General features: G+C 45.2%; 2 protein-coding genes across 2 annotated transcripts; one reads left to right on the top strand and one right to left on the bottom strand.

The window, feature by feature from the left end:
• The first annotated feature begins 5,616 nt into the window (after positions 1-5,616).
• On the top strand, positions 5,617-9,027 carry LOC101777552. The gene is made up of 8 exons (XM_004962279.4): positions 5,617-5,997; positions 6,092-6,222; positions 6,907-6,984; positions 7,088-7,132; positions 7,328-7,372; positions 7,485-7,536; positions 8,043-8,139; positions 8,617-9,027. The coding sequence occupies exons 1-8, from the start codon at positions 5,685-5,687 to the stop codon at positions 8,780-8,782; spliced, it is 927 nt and encodes a 308-aa protein (XP_004962336.1). The 5' UTR covers positions 5,617-5,684; the 3' UTR covers positions 8,783-9,027.
• LOC101777971 (probable protein phosphatase 2C 48) lies at positions 8,970-12,835 on the bottom strand. Its single transcript, XM_004962280.4, has 4 exons — positions 12,020-12,835; positions 9,931-10,348; positions 9,613-9,836; positions 8,970-9,511 (listed from the first exon to the last, which is right to left on the bottom strand). The coding sequence occupies exons 1-4, from the start codon at positions 12,236-12,238 to the stop codon at positions 9,332-9,334; spliced, it is 1,041 nt and encodes a 346-aa protein (XP_004962337.1). The 5' UTR covers positions 12,239-12,835; the 3' UTR covers positions 8,970-9,331.
• Between the last annotated feature and the right edge of the window lie 11,578 nt (positions 12,836-24,413).

Genomic DNA, 24,413 nt, shown 5'->3' with positions numbered 1-24,413 from the left:
GAGGCGGAATCCCTGATGGCGACGGCAGACCACTGATTCAGATGGAGCCACGCCCACTCGCCCACCTCGAATTCAACATCACGATGCAGCCGCCTTCATGAGAGCTTGAGCTTGCAGAAGACGTTCCTGGATATCAGTGAGGAACGCATCACGCTCCTGCAACTGCCTGTCAAGGGCCATGACACGAGCGACACCTAGTTGATAAGAGAGTAGCGTCGGCGGCTCGTGGCCATAGACGACCTGGAATGGCATCGCTTGCAGTGTAGTCTAGAATGAAGAATTATAGCAATACTCAGCCCATGGAAGCCAATGAATCCAGTTCTTGGGTCGATCACCAGCCAAGCACATCAAATACAAGCCTAGAACACGGTTCACCACCTCTGATTGGTTGTCCTTCTGCGGTCGAAATGCCAAGCTTAAGTGTAGTGTCGGAGTAACACAAAGGTGACTACGATAACACAAAGGGGACACGAGGGTTTTAGACAGGTTCGGACCTCTGGAGAGTAATACCCTACGTCCTGTATGCTTGGTGGTTTGTATTGCTCAATTTATGATCTGGTGCCATCGGGGGGTGCCCTTGGCTGCCTTATATAGGCTGATGACTAAGAGTTACAAGTCGGTTTGAATCTAATCTACTTGGTAATTACATGGAAAGCAATCTGAGTCGGACTACAAAACGATATCTGGGCAGATTTGGACTGTCTTGTTGCCTTGACGTGTACTCCCAAGTATCTTTGTATCCTTGGCTCGCATGCCCTGGTCGAGTGGGCCCATTTGTCAGGTCCAGCCAGTATCCTGGTTGGTAGGGATCCATGGGGTACCCATGTCCCTCAAGCCCCCGAGCAATGTTTAGGCGAATAGGAACTTGTGGTCATCACAGCGAAGCTTGAAATGAAGTCGGTTGAAGCTGCGATGGCATCATTGTGTTGCGATGTTTGCACAACCCACGCGCAGAGCGAAGATGAGTGCCGAGTTGATAGATGCTGGCATCCAGTAGGTCGAAGCAAAGGTTATGGAGGGCGTCACAAGACGCACTCCATAGGAGTAGCCCTTCAGCATTGAAGCGATTAGGATAATCGGTCCAATGGTGAAAGAAGAAGAAATTGTTCCTTGAAGCAGATCCCTGTGCCCAAGCACAAGGATTGGTGTAGCCACGAAGGCTTGCCGACCAAAAGTACATGTCCGAATCTTTGGGGATAAGATCTCATGAAATGATGGGTAAGCCAAAAAATGCTTGCTCACGGGAGTACTGAACCGTCTGTGTGACTTTAGGATTCCTAGCAGTACTTGTGGATTAGAACGGTCATCACGTGAACACTGTAGAGCCATACCAGCATATGAAAGTCTTGTCGTGCACCCTCACGAGTCCACTGTAGCACTTTGGATGTTAGCTAACTGCCCAGCTATAGGTAGACCAGCTTATAGCGTGAAGAGTCATGGCCCAAATAATAGCACTCGCAGGCTTGAAACTTGTAGTTTTTTATAGGAGTAGCACCCACTCAGAAACCTGATGCAAGAAGAATTCTCGTGAGGAAAATCAAGGTGCTCCTTTCCTTCGCAGTCTCTGCGGTGAAGTCGGGAGGTAACCATACTAGAGTAATCCTCGTGAAGAGGTTGTATCGTGAACCCCGCACTCTTTGTTCAGAACACCGCTATGGAAGTGTGTCGCGACCTCGGTTGCGGTTTGACTCGAACCTTTGGCGATCTCGAAAAGCTCACGAATTGGTCGCAAGATTCCATGGATTTGGAGAAGGGCACAAGAAGGGGATTTTCGGGAAATCTCAAAATCCGAGGTGCTCATGCATGGGTTTGCTAGGGGATCATCCTAAATGTTCTTGCACATGTCCTAGCACCGATTTGCCCCAAGAAAAACACCCCAAAACGTTGCCAATCGCGAGATCCAAAAATTCACCCAAAAATGCCTCGTAAATAGGGGAAAAAAATAAATTTCAGATCTTGAGAAGGAGAAACAATTGAGCACAAAATTGATTCTTGGATTATTCCACCATATCCGGTTACAAGCCAATCCTAAGCACAAACAAAGCTAGGATGGCAAAAAGATCAAATCAAAGATCCCTCCACTCTCCCTCTCTTCCTCTACTAAAGGCTCTCAAAAAACAAATGAGAAAACCCCCACCAAAACAACCAAAGGGATAGCTGCCCCAACCACTCATGTCTCATATATATAGGCACTTGGCTATTTCCCAAGTTGCCCTTACATGAAGCATACAACTCCAAACCCCCTAGGGGCAAAATCGTCCAACTTTTTCTTCATTCATCAGACGGACCCGGTGCCTTCACGACTTAGCTTCGCCTCGACGCAAGTTTCGCGATGGTGCCACACATCCTCTGACTCGACACCATCCAGTCGCACCGGACTCGTCCCCCAGTTTTAAGGCCAAACCAATCAAACCCTCTTGCACACCCCGCAAGCGTGACCCATCCCCGGTTTTGAGGTCAAACTGGTCAAACCCTCTTGCACGCCCCGCAAGACGTGACTCACCCATGTCGACACGTGTCCGACCTCCACCAAGCCTTTGACACCTCCAAGTCTTTCACTCCCGGTTCCCGGGTCACCTACTTGACTTGCCTCCGTCCTGCCTGACTCGACTGACGCTGTCTCCATCACCGTCCGTGTACTCTTGCTCTTCCGTGCACCATGTGGATCGCCCATGACTCCGCCCGGACTCCTCGGGTCCCTCGGTCCAAGCCTACTCATGTCCACCCTTCACAGCCCTAGTACATCGGTATGAACCTTTCGCTTGACCTTCACCTCATGTCGTCGACCGCCATGTCACATCCATCACCTGCACATCATAAGCCAAGAGACACAACACACAAGATATGTTTTATACAAACACCGCAACACAACTTACACATCTGGTTAGCCGTTAGCATGATCAAGTGCATATGAAATATGGACTCAACCGGTAAAGTCTCAAATCATCTAGTCAATCACTCATCACAAATAGACCAAGGCACTTCTCAACATGGTCTCTCAGGCATGGGCCGGGTGATGAGGTCAATGGAAGCCACAATAGCCAAGGGTGTTCGATGATGCCGTGTTTGCACTGCCTCAAATGCTTTGTCAAGATTCATGATCGGGACCTGCTCTGCCAGTTGACGGTGTTGTTCTGCTCTCAATGCATTTCTTGCTCGCCGCCAGGACCTTTGGCCTTCAGTTTCTTCCCCAGCGACGTTGGTGGAAAGTTCATCTTGTGAGACATCATCTGGGTGACGCTCTTGTCGAGGGTTCCTCTCTGGTTGTCAGCTGCTGCGATAAGGGAGAAAAGCTCCATATCTAGGGAATAGCTGCCAGAGCTTGAGGTGATGACTTCTGTGGAGCCATCATCTTCACGGACAGGCGACACGGGTGTTCCTTCTTGGTATGGGAGTATATCAAGGTGAGCGATGAGGCGTGATTCATTGTCTTAGGCGAGGAAAGATGGCTTCATGCTTGGCCAGTAGACGAATCTGCCTTGCGGTATTGAAGTGATTACCAGGCCCTGTTGCGGTCCTGTTAAAAGAGTTTCCTTGACGGAATCTGAGTAGAAATCGAAGTTGTGGTCCTTAAGCACTTCCAATTCGGATTGTAATTTGGACAAAGCTGCTTGATGGACTGATGCCGCGTTTTGAAGTCCGAACAAGAATAGGCTCAGAGTTTGATTTGGTTCACATGATGGAAGGATTGCTTGCTCGTGGGAATCAGTCCGAGTAGATGTAGAGTCCAGGTTGTACTTGAACTCGCTCTTAGTTAGATCAAAAAATTTGTTGAATTTCTCGACGAGTTCCTCCGTAGTTTGACGACAAAGGTTGATTACTTCAGGCTTCTTCTCCAGGGCCTTCGTGATGTAGTGGTGAAAGTTTCCAGCGTTGTCTACGATGCAAACCCAGGAGCCAAAGATGAACGTCGCACCGGCTTCGAACGCGATCGCAGGCTTGATCATGACTTGAGCCATCGAATCCACAAAGGGAATTTTGGCAACTTCCTCTACCTGGCGCGCTAGCTGTCGGTGTTTAAACCCGGCAACTTACCATGGGAGTACCCGAGGTAGAGTTTTGGTTGGTGGGTGTTGCCGAAATCAGAGACTCGATGGTGTACGTAGGCACACGATTTAGACAGGTTCGGGCCGCTATATCGTGTAATACCTTACGTCCGGTGTGTTATTTGATTGTATTGGATTGAACTTGTTTTGAGGGGGTCTCTACCCGCCCTTATATACTGGAGGAGCAGGGTTACATGACGGTTGCTTTACAAGAGTACTAGTCGGATTTGACTGCAGAGTTCTATTCTAACTAGGAAGAGTAGTTTCCTTGTCCTCGACTAGTCCCTTGGACTCCATGAAGACTACATCATCCTGCACCGTAGCCTTCATGTCTGATACATCTCGATGTACATCCCATATGTGGATCTGTACAAACCTTCTGGTGGGCCCATGAATGTATGCCCGACAGACGGGTGCGCGCTCCCCTCCACACAGTCGTTTGGCTTACCTGGCATTGAAGATGATTGGAGGGAGGAGATAGATGAAGAAGAGGTCCTCGCTGAAGGCGAGGATGGGCGAGCTCTTCCCCTTGGTCGTCAGCAGGATCACCACACCGGTGCACAACCCCTATCACAGCTAAAGGAATCATCGACGAGCATTATCAGCACCGGCGTCGGGCTCCGGCCGGCAGCATTTGCTGGGATAGCAACAAAACATGCAGTAGAGCAGTGCAGAGCAGGGCCATGAACAGGTTGATGGACATCGCCGACGTGTGGTCGGAGGTCGAGCCCACCACACCCAGGCGCACCAGCTACGCCACCACGCCGAGCCCCATGCCGCTCGGTGATACAGCGGCAACGACTGACGGGAGAAGGATTAATCCCCCCACCATGCTGCAAAGAAGATGCGAAGTTTAGCCCCCGCCGAGCTCGGCCTTTAGCTCCACGAAAATGGCTAATTTTTGCTGGGAAAAACTCCCACAGCGACGTTGGCCGCGCGCAAGCTGCTCAAGACAGTGGGAACTCGTCGGTAGGGGAAAAATTGAAGCTTTTATTTCCCCTCGTGTGCTGCCGTTCTGGCGGCAAGGGATCCCGAGGAAACCGTGGAAAATCCAACGAAGGGAAGAAGATTCAGAGGCGGGCGAGCACCCGTCCACGCCTCTGGTGCCGGTGACGATGGGCGCGCACCATAGGCCCAGCGTCAGCAGCGACTCCCAGCACCAGTCCAAGTCGGAGCCCCGGCCGGTCGGGAAGAGGCTGCCGGAGGCGAGCGAGCGGCACGGCGTGGCGCGGCAGACTCGGCGCCTGCGTGCGAGGCACGCTGCGGTAGCCAGGAGCGCGAGGAGGAGGAGGAGAGGAGAAAGAAGGGGGAGGAGAGGAGGAAGAAGGGTGGTGGGGTCATAGGGGCAAAATTATCTTTCGCAGGGCATTTAACATTTCCCGAACTTCGTCAGAGTGTCAATTTGGAAACAAAAGTTGAAGCAGTGTCAAATAAGGAAGGAAAAAATTTTGAGGACTGAAGTATGAATGAGTTATCTGTCTGGTGTCATTTATCTAGACAGAATCATTTCCACAAGAGATTCAATTCACTAGAGCACGAGCTAAAGAAATGGCTTGTGGGCTCTACCAAAGCCATTCGGAGTCGGAGCCGACCCACTTGCGCCATCGGAATAATCAGATCCTTCGCCGCAGCCGCCTAATGCGTGCTCTTGCGCATCCTCGCCTGGGGCCATCCGCAGCCGTCCGATCAACATCGGACGGTCCCCGACGCTCCACCCTTCTCCCACCTGCTCTCCCCTTCCCCGCTGCCCGCCTCCGTTTCCGCCGCCCGCCGGAGTCCTCGTCGCCGACCACTCGCCGGAGCCGGGCCATGCCTCCTCCCACTGAGGCGGCCGCAGCCGGTGGCGCCGCCGGCGGCTCCTTCCCCGAGCTCACTTGCCCCGCTGACTTCGCCGCCGTCGCCGCCCCCGGCGGCCGAATCTCCGTCGTAGGCTTCGGCTCCCTCCTCTCCGGTGAGCGAAGCTCCGCCCGCAGCCGCTGGTAGTAAACCACAAGAGCCCTGAACCTGGTGTGCCTGACGCTTTCTAGGCTCCTGATTGGTGGCAGAGCGGAGCGCGAGGAGCACGTTCCCGGAACTGGAGGGCTTCCGCGTGGCGGCACTGCGGGGGTTCCGGCGGGTCTTCGCCCACTCCGCACCCATCTTCTTCGAGCGCGGCATCGCCGTCGAGGCCACCAAGGTGCCCCCGGGCTTTCTCTGCTCGAATTGTCAGCATAGCGGTTGCAGTTTGTAACTCTGACTCATAGAAGAAATTTCGATTAGACCATATGGATGTCTTGGATACTTGGATGAGCTCACTAATCCTGCATTTCTGCATGAAGTGTGGCCCTTGCAAAATTTGTACGGCTATGTCCCACAGTCTCTTCTTGTCCTGCACCACAAATGCTACTTCCTGTTTAGGATTTTGGGCAATCCCTAATTCCCTATGTAGCGGAGTAATGCGTCGAACTATACACACTTCGACTTTTGTGAATTCAACCTGTAGTTTTAGTTTCTGCCCTACAGTTAGTTGCTCTGAACCCTCTCTCTCAACTTTGCCTATATGGAGTAATAAAAAATTGCAATACTGGTGTCTGGTGCAATAACATTTGACAATAAAAGGCTAGGATTTCGAACAAGATTTAAGCATTACGTCTGTTTTGACTCATGTATGTTCTTATTAATTTGTAACATGAGCATGAACATCTATGATCCTGGTCCTGGAGGAAAACAAACTAGACGTTTTGTTGAGATCCAATGGTTTGACATTGGATTATGTTTGTTATTGTAGAGTCCAGTATGTACTCCGAGAAAGTTACATTTCTGATCTGTTTTCGTTTCCATAATGTTCTCCTTTTTCACTATAGTATTGTGTGATTTGTAGGAATTCTCAAGCTTAAGCGTGGAGCCATGTGAGGGGGAACTGATAGTAGTCACTGTTTTCGAAATCAATGAGGAGGAGGTACTGTAGTTTTCTCTAAAATTTCATATTTGTTCAAGGGAAAACTAATGGACCGTTCCTGAGCTCCTTTTTAGTGAGAGCTGAAAATTCATAACATTTGCAGGTGCCAGCATTTATCGAGAGGGAACATGAGTTTAGATTTCTTGCGGTGGGTGACCAGCTAATTCATTTCATGATTGCCAGTCGTGCCTATTTTGATAAATGTTGTAGCATCCTCTTTAGATGTTCAATTGCTGAGTCTGAAGATGCTTGGAGTATAGATTATTCAGTCCAACCCATAATTTGGACTACTTCTTGACAAGTGTTTGTTGCTGCTTCTGTTTGTGTTTCCATGTGTTGTCAGGTCGTTCCTGAAGGATTGGATGGAGTGCCTTTTACAAATCGGGCAGTAAGTACTCCCACTCTGCATCTGAAATTATAGCTGCAGTTTTCTTTTTGATCTTTGCTTCTGCCTCCTGCAATCAAAGTTATTCTTTGTCTTGGTGGAATTTGTCGGTTAGGTTGTCTGTGCACGCTACAGCGATGAAGAATATTTCCAGGAGAGATGCCAAGGTTGAATTTATGTCTTCATTTTTCCCAACTATTTTTAACTGGTTCTGTAACGTCCATGTCTGTGTGCTATGAGTACACTTCAACTGTTGATCATATTTGGTAGGAATAGTTATTTATGCTTTGAAGGAATCAAGGAAATGATAATCTGTTCTTGAGTTTATCTAGATCCCTTTTGTATACAAACACATTTTAGCAGTGACCTCAACTACAATCCCGGACACCTTGTCTTTTTGGGTGTGAATGATCTGTAAGTTAGAAACTGGATGGCAATACCACTAGATTGCAGTTAAGGTAGACATTTTTGATAATTTGAATCCCACTCAAATAAAGTTTATGGTGATTAACAAAGCTTTATGCTGAACTTTTTTCCTCATTTTTTTATGGCAAATCAAAACATATTTCTATATAGATATAAGTTACTTTTAGGGAATTACTTGAGACCATACCAAATTGTATTTAATTCCGAAGTCAATTACATATTGAAACTTTGACTGTTCCTCCTACAGGAAGCAAGGAAATATATAACCAGCGCTATGGACGTTACAACATTGATAAAATATGGAGAGATGATATTTTACCATGTCGTTTATACCTTAGACATTGGTGAGTATTTGCTATTCAAAGATATAATGTTAAACAATATATTCAGTGGTTTCTTTCATCTCTTGGATAAATTTTTAACTGGCATAAAAAAGGGCTCAAGTCAACATCTGATAAAATTGGAATAAGATTACTGGATTTACCCATGCACATATCAGTAAGTTGGGTACATATTTTGTTTCAAAAAGTTAGGGTATGTATATTATCTGCTCTCCCTTTCATAGCACATTGTTGATATTATGACATCTCAAAGCAAGAGACATTTCTCAAGGAAAAATGACATCATTGCTTGATGACATCTGAAAGCAAACACATTTCTGAAGCAAAGGGAAATCATTGCTTTGAACATTTCAGTTATCCAATAGCAACACATTTTTATTCCACCACATAATAACTATTCGATACTGTGCGAGGTGTGTAGAAGCATGATGCTATTGATATTTTTATCTATATTCTTACATGATTTTAATTGCGTTTCAGTGTTCTCGCTGCGAAAAATCTGGGAGAACCAGCATACAGCAACTTCTTAGACCACACTTATCTTGGCGACCGGAAAACCACAATAAGAGAATATTTGGCCAGTACTGGAGCTGGCATCATGGAAGAGGAACCTCCTGAATCGCTCAAAAGCCGCTACGGTGGCTGATTAGACGACGACTCTCGTAGCTACCACTGATATAACTTTCATGCTCTTCAAGCGTATCAAATCAAACAGCTGGTGAGCTGGTGTGTCCCATGACTTGCCAAATAATGCACGGTGCTTAATTGCAGGAGATCTAAGATTACGATTTGCTGGGCGGATGGCGCCAAACATGTGATTTGTGACCAAATCGTGATTGATGTGCATCTATAATCGCGACTATTTGCCTTCATAACAGGAATTCAGAGCCATACACTGAAAATGAGGACAAAATGCATCTTTTTCCCCACTTTTCTGGTGGCTGATGTTCGTTCTCGTACATCTTGACAATCCGGTGTGAAAGCCGGAGATTTTTTTTTTTGGTTCGGTCATCCACCAGCTGCAAGTCTGAACCGTGCAGCGTCGCGATCATGCGACGAGCTGCACGTTCTGAATCGTTGACGGCGACAACTGCACTCCCTACCACGAACGCGACGGGCACGATGCTCGTAGTCTTGAGATGTGCATTTTGTTGACGTCGATTGATCAGGCACGTCTACGTGTCGCGCACGCCTGCTACGACGGTGGCGAGTGGAAGAAGAGGCAGATCGCCGAGCAGTCGTCGACGGCGATGCCCCGCCGCTTGCGCCTCCACGCGCGGACGGCGCACTCAACCAGCCGCTTCGCCGCCTTCCCCCTCTCCGGCGTCCCCGCCACGATCTGCACGGCCTCCTCGTTCGAGAGCACGTCCCACACCTGCCGGAAAAAGTTCATGTTCGTCATCGTCAGCCATCAGGCACTCACCACCGTGTGCTGAAATGGAAAGGCATAGAATTCAAGACGTCTCTTGTTCGTACCCCGTCGGTGGCGAGGATGGCGAACTGGTCCCTGCTGCTGATCCTCCTCTGCGTCACCTCCGGCGCCGAGATGACGCCGTAGTCCTTGACGGAGTAGTCGCCGAAGGCGCGCGACATGGCGAGCCCCGGCGAGTCCTGGGTGGGCTTCCAGACACGGTACACGCCAGGCTCGTCGGCGAGGCAGTACACCTGGCCGTTGCACCGCCGGATACGCTCCTTCTCCTCTGCACAAATCACGTTCCAGAACACAGCGTCAGCAACGGCCGCCGTCGCAGTTCACATCTCACAAGAATGGCCAGGAAGATAGCAGCGACTTACGAGGCAGGTTGGGCTTGAAGTCGACGGTGAGCTGGACGGCGGCGACGGTGCCGTCGTCGGACGTGGTTGCCAGGACAGCCCGGGAGTCGCCGACGTTGGCGATGACCATGAGGTCCCCCTGCTTGACGACGGACAGCGCGGTGCAGCCGCTGTAGACAGCGTCGAGGCGGCGGCTGCGGCGGAGCTCGTCGTCGACAGCGGCGCAGGCGGCCACGTAGGACTGCTTCCAGAGGTCGAACCGGCAGTCGCTGAGCCTCTTCTCGCCGTCGATGAGCGACGCCAGCGTGAGGGCCTCCTGCCAGTGGCACAGCAGCGACGGCGGCAGCGAGTCGCGCACGGCCTTGGCCACGTAGTGGCCCCACGGGCCGTGCCCGTCGAAGATACCGCAGAAGATGGTGTCCTCCTGGCACCCGAATCCCTGAACAGATGATGGCATTTGAGAACAAGTTCTGTTCAGAACACAAGAATTTTGTAGAAAGTTTTACTTTCTCATAAGAAAGGTGCTAGCTGTGTGAAATTCTTCTATTTTTCTCCAATTTCAAATTTTTATAACTGTGCAAGTTGATCTGAGTGGTAAAAATTGAAGCACCGCCCAAGATGTTGCGGGTTCCTCTTTGCATATGGTGTTTGCCAGCTGATGGTGTGAATGTGATCTGATTCTTTACGGGGAATGTCCTGTCCGGGTTTGTCATTATATGTTGTGGTTCAGCTTTTAAAGGGGATTGTTAATCTTATGCTGTACAATCATTACATGATAATTGACAATTTAAGATTCCAGTGTGACATCACACACAACCGACTGAACCAAACCAACCATTTGATGAGCTACCGAGCAGTAGGTCATGGTTGTCCTCACTCTATTGGATGGCTTGGGTTGCAGAATTAAAAAAAGGCAAATTAGTTAGGCAGCACAGAAATACCATCTTGAAAAGAAAAGGAAATATAGTGGTATTAATTCAGGGCACTAGCATGCCAACAAGGATGTAGTCCACGAAGAACTCTCAAGAATACATGTGTGGTACTCTACTACGTGATGTGGCCAACTTTCCATCTTAGGCAGTACGTTTAACAACCCAAAGCTGCAGCTTTTGGGTTCAGATACCAAGAGCTGAGAAGGGCTATCTTCAGAAACAAACACCTTGCTCCTTGAGCTAATCGGGACACGTATGGCACATCTCTCTTGTCAGAGAACAGAGATAAGGAAAGCCCTAGAAAGCCAAAAGGAAACACCAGACTCGTGCTCCAATACCTATGCCTCCAGCCTCCCTGAATATTTTGACCTTATCACTGGACTAAGCTCAGGACAATACATACCACACAATTCATTTAGGGCCTTGTTTAGTTGGCCAATTTGGGAGGTGCCAAATTACTGTTACAGCACTGTAGCACACTGTAGCGTTTCGTTTGTATTTGTGAATTATTGTCCAAATATTAACTAATTAGGCTCAAAAGATTCGTCTCGTAAAGTACAACAAAACTGTACAATTACTTTTTAATTTCATCTACATTTAGTACTCCATACATGTACCGCAAGTTTGATGTGATGGGGAATCTTCTTTTTGCATAGTGTCAAAGTTGGAAGTTGGGAGTAACTAAACATGGCCTAGGTGCTCAGTGAAATTAAGAAACAAATATTACTTTGGGTTCATTTTTAGCTATTTTTTAGGAGCACAAAATGAACTGAAACACCTCTCTGAGGCTAAAAAAAAATGAATAAATAAATTATTAATTTGGTGAGAGGTGAGCAACGGAAAGACAAGTCAAGGTTCAAGGTTCAGTACACAAGCACAGCGAAAAGCTCTTGCTTTCTTCCATAGAACACATAAATGAGCCCCTACGAGAATTTTCCAGATTTTGTGCAAAAACAATTTTCCAGAATCAACAGTTTCCATTCAATTCCTAGGAAATTTGTGCTCCTTCCACCAACTAGGCGTTTTGTGATATCACGTGCAATCACAACTTCATGTCGCCAATGATTTTGACAAAAAAAAACAGAGAGAGCGCGAAATTTAGGAAGCATCAGGAGCAGAGCACCAAAGAGCAGAGCCGCAAGAGAAAAAAGGGAGAGCGAGAGATAGAGGTTGCTGACCTCCCAGACGATGGAGCAGTCCTGGTTGGTGCCCTTCTCGCCGCGTCGCGAGCAGACGGCGGCGAACGTCTCCGAGCCCTCGCCCCACACCGTGCCGGACGACCTCAGCACCGCCGGCGCGGCGGCCTTGCCTTCGCCGCCGCCGCCGTCCCCTCTCCTCTCCCTCCCCACCGACAGCGACCGGGCCAGGCCCTGCAGCAGCGATGAGATCTGCCGCATTCTCTCCTCTGGTGCAAAGAGCTTCTGCTACCAGCTCTTTATCTTGTTCTGACGGCGATTGATTGGTCGAGGCCCGAGTTGTTCAGGTGCTACCAAGAACAGATGAAGATGATGATTGGTCCCTTAAGCGGATGGTACGGCGGTGCTCATGGAAAACAACAGAGCACCAACTGGCCGCATGGCCATGGCCGTTGTCTCCGGATTTTTATGCCGTCGTCGTTTCTCCTGGATCTTTCTCGTCCCTTTGGGATCAAGAAAGGAGTTTCGATTGGATTGAAGTGGATGGGCAAGGCCGGATCAAGCGGAAGCGAAAAGGACACGCTGCTTGAGCTCTCACGCGGCAAGAACCAAGCCCAGGACGATCGAACAGAGCAAGAAAGCAAGTTCTTGATCAGCAACGGGAGGGATAAAGAAAGCAGGGGGATTGGACGGGAACCAAGGGAAGGAAGGAAGGAGAGGGTCGTGTGAATTGTGGTGTGGAGTGGGGTGAAAGCTTGGACGGAGCTTTTAAAGGGGTGTGGAGGAGGCGAGAGGAGGAAGAAGAGGTGGGAAGGAGAGCCGTGGGCGCAGGGGAAGCCGGGCGAGTCAGCGAGCCGTGCGTCGGGCCGTCGCTTGCACAGCAACATTCCTTGGCTTGGGGCACGGACGCGGGTTCGCGTGGCTGCTCCTGCTCTGCTCTGCACTTATGACGGATAAGCCCATCCATTCCTCTCCTTTTCGGTGATGTGTTAGGGGGTAGAATGTGCCTTTTGTTTTGCTGTAGGGCCCGTGGGCGAGGCCGATTAATTCGTCTCCAACTCATGTTTGGACTTTGGAGGGGGAAGAGACTTGTGTGAGAATTACTCGGCTCCATGTGGGTTGTGAACGAAGGTATATTGTGCAGTAGCGTTTTATTGCATCTCTGAATTTCGGCAAACGTGGTAGCACAACAAAATCCGGAAGACCGCCTGGTATATAATCTCTTGAAGCATTGGAATTGTAGAACACCCTAGAACACGAAAAATTCTTTCCGTTTCTAAGGAACCATGCCAAAAGAAGACGACGGAATATGTAACTTACCTTTCTATAGGTTTTGTTCTTTGGATGACTCTTGTGGTCTTACTTTAAGATTAAATTTCTACTTTTTCCCTCTTGCTTCATCCACATTCTCTTTTGATCTATTTCACCATCTAAAAATGATGGATTTTTTTATTCCTTCCCCCACTTTTTCTGTTAGTGCTTTCTTTCTTTTCCTAGTGCCCTCTGTCCAGCATACATAGTTTTGCCATATATTAGACCATTAAAAATAGTAAAATATATGATAAATGAGGGTTAAACATGAAAACCAACCGAGCCACCTGAAAAAACATTGGGTGGAATAATTTAGTGACAACTGAAAAAAATAGATTTCAAAAATTGAGAAACATTTCAACACTTTCCTTAGCTCTTATGTAGTACACTAAAATGTTGAAACTACAAACTTTATTGTAGTTTTTTTAAGTCACTAGACATTTTCATCCATTCCTTTAGATATCATTATTTATTTTGCTTATGCTCAATCTTCTTGGATTGTGAGTGTAAAGGAACAATGTGTGTGTCCTTCTGAAGAAAAGTGCAGAAAAGAATAAAGGTGTGGCTTATCGATGAGATAAGTGATAATACGGTTTGTAGCATTAAAGAACATATATAATTCTTCTTTTAATAAAGACACGCACATAAGGCTGGGGGTGTTTGGATACGAGGTGTTAAACTTTAACAGTGTCACATCGGATGTTCGGATGCTAATTAGGAGAACTAAACATGAGCTAATTATAAAACTAATTGCAGAACCCTGTGCTAATTCGCGAGATGAATCTATTAAGCCTAATTAATCCATCATTAGCAATTAGTTACTGTAGCACCACGTTGTCAAATCATGGACTAATTAGGCTTAATAGATTCGTCTCGTGAATTACACTCCATCTGTGCAATTAGTTTTATAATTAGCCTATGTTTAATACTCCTAATTAGCATCCAAACATCCGATGTGACAGGTGTTAAACTTTAACACATGGTTGCCAAACAGACCCTAAGTAACATCATCGTCCATGTGGAGAAATACCTAAAACTGGATACTCGAGAGTGGAAACTGACTTGGCTTGGAGCAATTTACTCTAGCCAAAAAAGAAAAGAAAAGAAATGTTCCGTGTAATTTTTCAATAATCTTTTTTCTCAGTTGCCAAATAGTTCACGTAGGTCTCAGATTTCCTTATCAGAAATTTTAGATTGCTTGAAAAAATGACATGCGAAATCGAACAGTGGAAATAAAGGAAGTACCGTGAAGTACCTTGTGAAGTATCACAGAGTGAAGTACCAAAGAGAAGTATCAATTTGGTGGGATCAAGTAAAAAAATAGTGAAAAATTACTATGATGTCCTTTTAATTATGTGTAAATCTACTTCATTCTTTTTTAAGAAGGATAAGAAAAGAAAGTACGCAGTACCACTGGTACATCGTAAAAAAGCTTTTTGTTACGTTTGCCTGTTGCAGTTTTTCTAATGCAGATGAAATCACACCGCGCTGAATCCCATGTTGCAAGACACATGAAAAACTCGAAGCCCACGATGATCGTTGGCATCCGAGCAATACTAAAACCTATCCAGGAAACCGTTGATATGATTGTTTAATGCTTATATCGACCTGTTCCAACTTATCGGAAAGAAGATGATAACATTATCTAAAAGCAGCAAGAATATTCAACGGTATCACCTGACGAGAAGCTCGCCACCACAAGATCGCACAGCGCGGCCACACGAAGCTCTGCAACCTTTAACCAGTTTTGACGTGGCTCTGTTACCCTAATTATAACCCTTTTTTCTTAATTTAAAAACAGGCAATGAAGGACAGAAGCGTCATTTCCCGGGCTCCCGCGCCCCACGTGTGGACTGAACGACTGCACGCGCCGGCAGCGCGCTGACATGGCCATACCGCCGCCCCGCTGGCGTTGCCGGGACGTGTGGCTCCGCGCTTCGTGGCGTGGCGTCCTTCGCCTGACGACCAGCGTGCCGGCCCCGGCCCGGCGGCCCCCACGAGCTCCGATCCACGTGGCCGGAGGAGGGACGCGACGGGCCCAGATATTTTGGTCACCGCGTGCAGGGAAGAGGAGACGACGAGATTCTCTGTGGCGACCGGACCAGCGGTGGTGCTTAATTAGGCGGCCACTGCACCTGAGAGCTCTGACTTCCCGGCGACGTTGCGATCGCCGGCCTCCGGCAACCGCGCCCGCTTTGATTTGATTCCCTCGGCTGATTTGACGCCGGGCGACGACTTCCCTTCCATTCCGCCGCGTGTTGCGTGCCGATTTGGAGAGGAGATGTTGGAGCCAGATTTCGCCCGCGATCCGGCGACTGTTTGCCGCACATGCCGTGGCTGATGGCTTCCCGATGTTCGTATGATCTCTCTGCTCGTGATCACTCGTGAAAAAGATGCATCATCTTGACGCTATTCTCCGTGTGCTCGCTAGACAGGCTTAGCTGGCCGTGCTAAAAGGAGATATCGATAGGGAGGTGGGGGATTATTAGGTGTTGACAGTGCGAGACAGTCCAGTGATATGTGGCTCATGATATGGGTTTGGGACACGGGTTTCCTTTCCTTTCTTGGCATGCCGCCTGCCGGTTGTGCTCCTTTTTTTTTTTTCTCTCGTCTAGAATCCTCTCTCTTCTGTTTCCTGCCTTTTGAAACTTTTAGGTACACGGTGCGTGTTGTAAGCCAGCTATTGGAGATAAGAGTTGGATCATCAGCTAATATCAAATGTGCACAAATATACCCTAGTCACAAAAAATTTCACAAGTGCTGAAACTATATATTAAAAAGATTGTGTCTTATTGTAGTGGTTTAAGTTTGGCAGTGCAGCAAATGTGCTAGTAGTGTTAGTAAAAACTATTTTTTTTATGCTATAGCGTTTTGGTTAAGCTAATGAGCATCGTCACTAACCCAAACCAATTTTATTTTTGCGTGATGGTTCGGAGCACTCGCTATGGCTGGCATATTTTCCACTCATTTTGCATATAGTGCGTATCTAGTTAACGCAATCCTTATATACTGTAGCGCTCCATAATAAAATTAAATAAGGAGTACTAGACGATACCATGGAGTATACTCTTCTAACAGCTTGACGCCGTCCAACCCCTTTTCTTAGAATGGTTTAGTGGCCCGAGAAGATATGTTTTTCTAATCCTCCTCCCCACTAGCTCTTCCGATGGACTAATGAGAAATCAAAAGAAAAGGAAAGATTAGCTCATTGGTATGAAAGCAGATAGAGACAACCCCATTAACAAATTCCCTTGGTAGTCTATTCCATCTTAAGCTTCATTATTGAAATGTTTGACCGTACGATAACCGCGACTTACTTCGGCATATTGACGCATACTTCCTCCGTCCCAAAAAGAATAACTTTCTACGATTTTTCAGACAGATTAGGGGTGAATGAAAAAGACGCATGTATCCTTAGTTAGTTTAGTTTGCATATAGAAAATGGAGAAAATATGTTTCCATTTAATCATGCATGCATGAGATCAACACGTCAAATTATACATGCATAAGATTTAAATCCCAAAACATCATTCTTTTTGATAAATTTTAAATACCAAAGCGTCATTCTTTTTGGGACGGAGGGAGTATATAGTATTCGATTTAAAATAAGGTTTGATATGATCCTGAACAGCAAATGAGAAGCATATGACCCTGAACAGCAGGCAACAGTCCTCGTATGATATGTAATATGGTAAACCAAATAACATATAATCCCCACGGATCATGCATTATATTCTTCGAGCGAGATTATGCTAGACGATACGTATTTTATGCTCATCAAATCAACTGCATCATGGCGCTAATGATTTTGAGATATATGATAAGCTTGAAGTCAGAACACAACGTATCACGCTGGGGAAAAAAATATAATATGCTACATCATGGATATAAATTTGACAGCATATATATGCAGCTAGCTTTCATGACAGCATATATAACATCAGTGAAGAATTAAATTTGTTATTAGTAGTAATAAGTTGTGCAAGCGTGGACTCAACTAATGTTTGTTGACGCCATCATAAACAAGCATTAGCAAAAAGGGTAGTCATCCCAGAGAAGGTTTGCACGTCCCATCAGGCAATATTGCAATATACGGAGTAGCTATACCTACGCAGGTACATGCAAACACTACTACTTGTACGGGCTGGAAATGGTCGATGCTATAGCTTAGCTAGCTAACTGCTACCATAATTAAGAAATGGAGCATGCGTGGTTTTCGTTTCGGAAAGGAGCACAAGCGGAACGTGAAAACTGCGTGTACAATTTTAATCTCAGTGTTATTTAATTTTGTTTCTTGATCATCATCTGGCATGATAAGCACAACCAACGCAAGAATAACTGATGACAGGCCATGATATTTTTATCTCGTTTGGTATGTAACCGCGTCTGTACGACTTTTAGTGGCAAAGCATGCATGTGCAAATAATGCACATGATTTCATTCTAGAATGAGTGATGTCATGCACACGTGTCCGGAATACAATCTCATGATGACTAGCCCGTTTAATTTGGATTGGACGGGTTGTTTTGATGAGTTGGAATGAGTGATGTATGTAATATGCATCAATAGTCAGCAAGGCTATACTTGACAATGTTTTTCATCATTAAGGTCAGGATCAAGGGCGGATGCAGAAAGCTATAGGGATCGGATTTTCCGTATAATACGCTTCGCTAGAGATGCAGAAAGCTAGGGATCAGATTTTGGTCTTGGTTTTTCTTATAATAAATTGGGTCATGTTTCTTTTTCAATAGTGAATAGCGAGAACTACGTACCTAGCTATCTCGCTGCCTTTCTGAAGGTTCTTCAAATGTTCAAAAAGAGAAAAAAAAACTTAATGCATATTATGGACATCTCCAAGGTTGAAGAAACTTCTCCCATGCAACTCAAAATGCGTCGTAATAATATGTAGTGTATATAAATCCATTAACCATTATGATACCTCTCCTATTGGCAACGGCTATACACAATGTGCATCGGGAATTTGGTGGTGCCCTAGTCAATCCTGGACGTGATGGTCAAACCCGATCGGATTATATTCAGCTGCTGCGCTTCGAATTAGAAATTAAGTTATACACGTCCTTCTTTTTTCAAAGAAAAAACCGTGACTCATTTTTTCCCTGTTGTTGGTGACGGTTCAGCAGCTGATGATCGGCCCGTCCTCAGAAGCTTATGATCGGCACCTTTGCTGGCTCACTGTTTGTCGGCAAGGTTGCTATCTGATGATCAAAACAGTAAAGAAACAAATCAACAGCGGGGTCACACGGTGCAAGAAAACAAGGGTAGCTTCTCTTTGTCCTCTCACGAATAATCTAGGGTTCTCGACAGGAACCCCTGTAATCTCATCCACAAGCTTAAACTGAATCAATGATACCTTACAAAATTAAGAAACTAAAGTACTTGACTTCATAACAACAACGTTTATCAATCAATACAATTATAATGGGTAACTAACTAACCACCAAATTACCATGCTGAGTTCACTCGTTTACCTAGCTAATTGCTAGGTCAAAAAATAAAAGACTATGTTAAATTACCTAGCTAGAGTCCATGCCAAGTAAAGCACGTGTATTCTTGCAATATTAATGGTAGTACACGTCCTTTTCACAGGAAGTGGTTAGGGAAAGATGACCAGTTCCTGAACAAACTGGAATTGACAGCCACATATCAAACAGTGAGCAATATTAAAAAGATCTTGTGCAATTAACTAAACTACCACATATAATCTAGCTGGAAATCATGTTTGTGGCTAGCAGTGCACGGACGGCTATGTTACGTGTAGACCCCAGAGTACTCTCAGGATCTCAATTAAGAACCTGGCTTTCTTAACGGATTGATCCTTTAGGTAATCTAGTACCACATACGCGGCTACCGATCACATATTATTCTGGCTCATGGAGTAGTGAAAGTTGAGTTTGACAGCCACTTGCAGTTGACTAAATTTAGCACAATATACTGCATTATTACACTACATCAATGAAATTAAAGAAGAACAACATAGTGCTGGACTATATATAATGTGTGACCAATGGCAACTACATACAATAGCTTTTCATGGAGCACCATGGTCCTATGACGTACTAGAAAATACGCACCCAACTAGAAGTAGCCAAGTATACGGGTGAAGGTATTTAAAGGAAATGGAGGGGGACGTACGGGGAGAAAATTGAAGTAGTGTGGACGTGTTTGGTTGCTTACCCAAGTGTGCCCAATAACGCCAAACCAAAATTTGGTTATTTTAACCAAAATTGGCCTTCATTTAGAGGGTGAAAAATTTTGGACATGTCACATTTGGCTTGGTTAGTACATGTCACACTGTGGAAAGTGGAAACCTAATTGGCCCCGTGTTTTGAAGAAAAGGAAATATTGAAGGAAAACCACCTAATTCATGCAAACTTAAACCTACCAGTAGTTAATGTACACAAAAATTCTCCAGAAAATCGCACTAAAGGTTTAGATATCTCGTTTTATTTTACTAGATTCAGATAGAAAATAATTAAAAAACCCACAATATCTTGGACTATTTCCTGTCAACATTGATCTAGCAAATCTTTTATCTTGTTTTAGGGAAGTTTCTTATTTTGATAAGCTATACTTTTAACTTTTATGACAAGAGCTTTGTTACAATGCTTCTAAAGTACCAGTGGTACTTGTACTTTCCTTTCTTATCCTTCTTACGAAAAAAGAATTAAATAGATTTAAACATAATTAAAAGGGCATCATAGTAATTTCTCACTATTTTTGGTACTTGTCCCACCAAATTATAACTTCTTCGTACTTCTCTTTAGCTACTTCATGGTACTTCTTTGTTTTCATTGTTCGATTTCGCCGGATGTACGGCTCTCATTTTTTTCAAATACTCTAAAATTTCTCTTATGACAAAATATGCCAGTGTGGCACTTTGATTAGCTGCTTTACATTTTTATGTATGTTCCGCTAACACTGTAGTCCAGTTAGTAACATTTCAAAGTTTTTGGTTTAACTAATTTTTTTGTTACTAAAATGCTATTGTTATATATAGCTCGATAGACACGCAAGTTTGTTACAAGTTACAACCAGAGTATGAGAACTGAGTGCTGTCCAACAGTCAAATTAACTGGATTCAATTACAGCCCTACACCCTGTAAAATGAATCCAGGTACGTAGATCTTGACTGCCCCTCTAGGAAAGGAAAACGAGCAGCTAGATCCCTGAATAATCCAATGCAGGAGCCAGTGTGCACGCCGGCCTTGCAAACTGCTTCCCCTTTGAAGGACACCATGACATGGCACAGCCGACGCAGAAATTCCAAGAGGCATGTGAGTCGCTAGCTGGGATAATTGTCCGGTGGTGACTGACGGTGGCCTGAGTCATAAAGATGGCTGGCACCGTCTGCCAGGCAGGTACAGCATTCAGCCTACTCTTGCAATGGCAAAGTCAGCTGATCTTCATCGGCGACAAAGCATCGCAACATCTTTTCTTTTTTTTTTTGAAATAAAAACATTGCGACATGCTGAAACGAATTGGATGCATATACTATGCATGGACGAGTAGTGCTCGCTGTATTATTGTTATGAGTCGTTCTTGCGATCTGTACTGAACTAGAACTACTGATCTATGTGTTCATCCACTACTCTAGCTCTGTGTTGTTGCTGCAGTTGCCTTTAAGTTGTCTCCATCGAGACCCCCCCCCCCCCCCCCCAATCATCTATCCCGCGAATGGCAGTGTGGCCCTGACTGCTCGTCGTCTTCACGCAGACTGGAATGATTGCAGACTCGTTTTCAGGTTAAAAAGTCTATGCACAACAGACAGGTTAATGCGTATGGATCCATCTGTTTCAACCATCACGATCAGGGTATCCAATGGCAAACGATTTGACGTTTGCTTGCTAAAGCCTAAAGTTCTTTCCAAATCTCGCAGCAAAAATGACTGCATTCCTAGTTGATTCGGAGGTTTCTACTTCATCTTTTTTTTTTTAAAAAAAGAAACTCGCAGCCAAAGCGATGCAAATTCATTCCTGTCTATTCCATCCAATGATCCGTGCATTGTCCTTAGATAACTAAACAAGATTATTACGGAGTAGACTACAACTTTCGGTGCCAGTAGTGTCGGATCAAGTGGAATCACGAACTCCATCAAGTTCACTGAATATACCAGACCTGAATTCCAAAACCATATTTTAGCACGCAATTTGCAGATGGATGGATGCAGAGTGGTGGGCCATCGACAAGGATCCACATGGTAGTTGCGTCAACTAGCGACCCAAGAAACGAGTCAATTAAGCAACTAAGCAAATGAGCAAGTGCTCGCCGGCAGATGCTCCCTCGTTCATCACGTACACTTTCTCCTCAGACTGCGACAACATTCTTCGCCTTTCTGACGTTGCATTCATCTGTCCTTGTTGTGCTTTTCAGGGTCTTTTTTTTTTGGCCTGAGTCTGGCGCTTTCTCTTTGTAAATCTTTGAATGCATAGGATCCTTTTCTGACTACCATTTCCCTCTTCATTTGTGCCACATAAAAAAATCTCCAATTCTTGTTTGCTCAATTGCTCATAAATCAAGGGGTTTTAAACTTTCGGATTGAAAAGACGAATTCCCGTTCTTCTCAAAGTAAAACAGCACAAAGGTTAATGAATTTTCCAGAATTTGTCACCCTGACCCATAGGCAAAACGATTCAGACAGACCGTGCATGTCAGTGTCAAACCTGAAAGGCATGCAAATTGTAATGGCAAATTTCAGAATCTCCCTTTTTCATTAGGTCCTAGTGTGATTTAAATAAAAACTATGAACCATGCTTTTGGCCTCTGCTATTATTCGGCTTCTTCGAATCAGGAGGCAAGTTGTATGCAGAGTGGCTTCTCTGTTCAGTCACGCTACACTTTTACAGCTTGCTAGCTAAGCTAACCAGTGGTCGCAGTGGTCAGATCAGCTGCTGCCACTAGTTTTCACGAAACTAACCACTACCACTAAGTAGAGTGTGGAGTATTACATGGACAAAGCGAGAATAAAATGTAAAGTAGAACAATAAACCATAGGCTATTATTTATAAGAAAAATCTTGTGTGATATCTGGAACTGTTCTGCATCAGATAAATGCTAGTAGTACTGTAGTAGTCTCACTTTCTTTCGCTTTAGTTGGGTAAATTAATGCCAAGAATGTCTAACTATGCATCTTTTGGTCATTGAGTAAACTTATTTGTTTCATCCTCGTAACGTCTAGTCATGCATCTTTTGGTCATTGAGACTTATTTGTTTTATCCTCATAATGTATTAGGTAGCACACCGTTTTAAAAGATTAAAAAACACTGCAGCACACGGTATTTGTAGTTTATTGTTGGTACCATGCATGTTAAGCATCTTTTCTTCGATTTGGTAATGTCCCCATCGGCATCGAGCAATGACCTCCTGTAGCTGTAAACGGAGACCAGACTGCAAATAAAAGGGGCAGAAAAATCAGTCATGCTTTTCATGCATTTGCTGAGGACTAGGCAGCGTGGCCGGCGAGATATTTACTTGGCAGAGATATTTCGTTTTGTCATGCGCTGGGGAATATAGATGGGATGGTTGTTCCATGGAGCGAACCGTTACTGAACCATCGGCCCAGATGAGTACCATGGAGCACCGCTTCGATCCATATATGCTCCTCCGATCGACCCGATGCTCCATTGGATCGGGAGGTTCGATCCATGCTTGGCTAGTATGCTGCGGCCAGCAGCCTGCGCGTGGGCACCTTTGCAACTTTGTCTAGTTCATTCACTTGCCAAAGCAGATCACGCATCTCCCTAACTACTGACCAGGACCAAGGTAGCATATTAACAATATTTATATAATCCAGAAATTTATACGGAAATGCAAAATAATCTTCGCACAAATCAACTCTATAGTCTTAGCAAAATGAGAACAAAGAGACATTTCCGGCGGGGTTAAATATCAGAAGTTTACAATAAAAAAACACATATAACCGTGATTTACAAATAACCAATAATTTTGCCATAACATTCATCCCAGGCTCATGATAGAAATCAACAAGGCATGTTGAGTTCCCTGCAACTGCCTTTTCCAAGACTGCTTTCACCATCTCTGTGTGGAAAGCATGACTTTCACCATCTATCATAAGCTGATATACTAGACCGCATCAAACAAGTAGGCTAACATGTAAAGACAAAAATTAATTGACAATGCAATTCAAAATGCTAGCTCACTTAAAGGGATAGGCTAGATAGTCCTATAACACTAGATTCTTCTATATGACAAGAATTAAAGGGTCCTAAAGGGTCAAGTAGGGTTACGAGGGAGCGATAGTTACTTGTACTCTTTTGGAGTTGTGATTAAAGAATTTACAGTCGGTTTCGTCAAAATCCTATTCTCTTGTCGTGATTGCTTCAACGCCGTCATCTAGGGTTTTCTACTAGATTCATCTACGTTATGTTCTGTACGGTTTAAGCTCGTGTCGTACTTACAGTATCCTTTAATTTTAAGATCCGAGGGTGGCTGCGCATAATGAGGGGTATCAGATTCTAACACCGTTTTCAGGTTAAAAAAGTTTATGCACAACGAACAGACAGGTTGATGTCATATGGATCGATCTGTTTCAACCATCAGGGTATCCGATGACAAACGATTTGATGTTTGCTTGCTAAAGCCTAATGTTCTTTTCAAACCTCGCAGCAAAAATGACCATGTATTCCTCGTTGATTCGGAGGTTTATAATTAAATCTTAAAAATAACTTGCGGCCAAAAGCAATGTAAATTCATTCCTGTCTATTCCTTAATAGGGAAGCAGATACAATGATACGTGAATTATCCTTAGATAACTAAACAAGATTATTAGGCTACAACTTTCGGTGCCAGTAGTGTCGGATCAAGATCAAGTGGAATCATAAATTCCATCAATTTCTTCATGCTTTTCATGCATTCACTGTTGGGGAAAGGATCTTTCGTCCATCACCTTAGTACCGGTTGCAATTGGATCTGATACTAATATCATTAGTATTGGGCCTAACGGCTAGTGCCCCAGGGTGGACCCGTGACCTCCTCTAGTACCGGTTGGGGCACCAACACTAAAGGGTGCACATTAGTACCGGTTGGTGCTCCCACCCGGTACTAAAGGTCCGGGTGGCACATTAGTACTGGGGTGGGGGGACCCAAC

This window comes from Setaria italica, chromosome III (assembly GCF_000263155.2).
Source record: "Setaria italica strain Yugu1 chromosome III, Setaria_italica_v2.0, whole genome shotgun sequence".
NCBI classification, from domain to species: domain Eukaryota; kingdom Viridiplantae; phylum Streptophyta; class Magnoliopsida; order Poales; family Poaceae; genus Setaria; species Setaria italica.
The sequence above is the reverse complement of the archived record's forward strand: the minus strand, read 5'-3'. Positions and strand labels throughout refer to the sequence as shown.

Bases quoted from the DNA above. Each gene is read 5' to 3' on its own strand.
- LOC101777971 (XM_004962280.4), bottom strand. From the start codon at position 12,238: ATGCGGCAGATCTCATCGCTGCTGCAGGGCCTGGCCCGGTCGCTGTCG. The intron at 10,349-12,019 runs GTCAGCAACCTC...TCATCTGTTCAG, and splicing joins ACTGCTCCATCGTCTGGGAG to GGATTCGGGTGCCAGGAGGA. The intron at 9,837-9,930 runs GTAAGTCGCTGC...TGATTTGTGCAG, and splicing joins CTTCAAGCCCAACCTGCCTC to AGGAGAAGGAGCGTATCCGG.
- LOC101777552 (XM_004962279.4), top strand. From the start codon at position 5,685: ATGCGTGCTCTTGCGCATCCTCGCCTGGGGCCATCCGCAGCCGTCCGA. The intron at 7,133-7,327 runs GTGGGTGACCAG...ATGTGTTGTCAG, and splicing joins ATGAGTTTAGATTTCTTGCG to GTCGTTCCTGAAGGATTGGA. The intron at 8,140-8,616 runs GTGAGTATTTGC...ATTGCGTTTCAG, and splicing joins CGTTTATACCTTAGACATTG to TGTTCTCGCTGCGAAAAATC.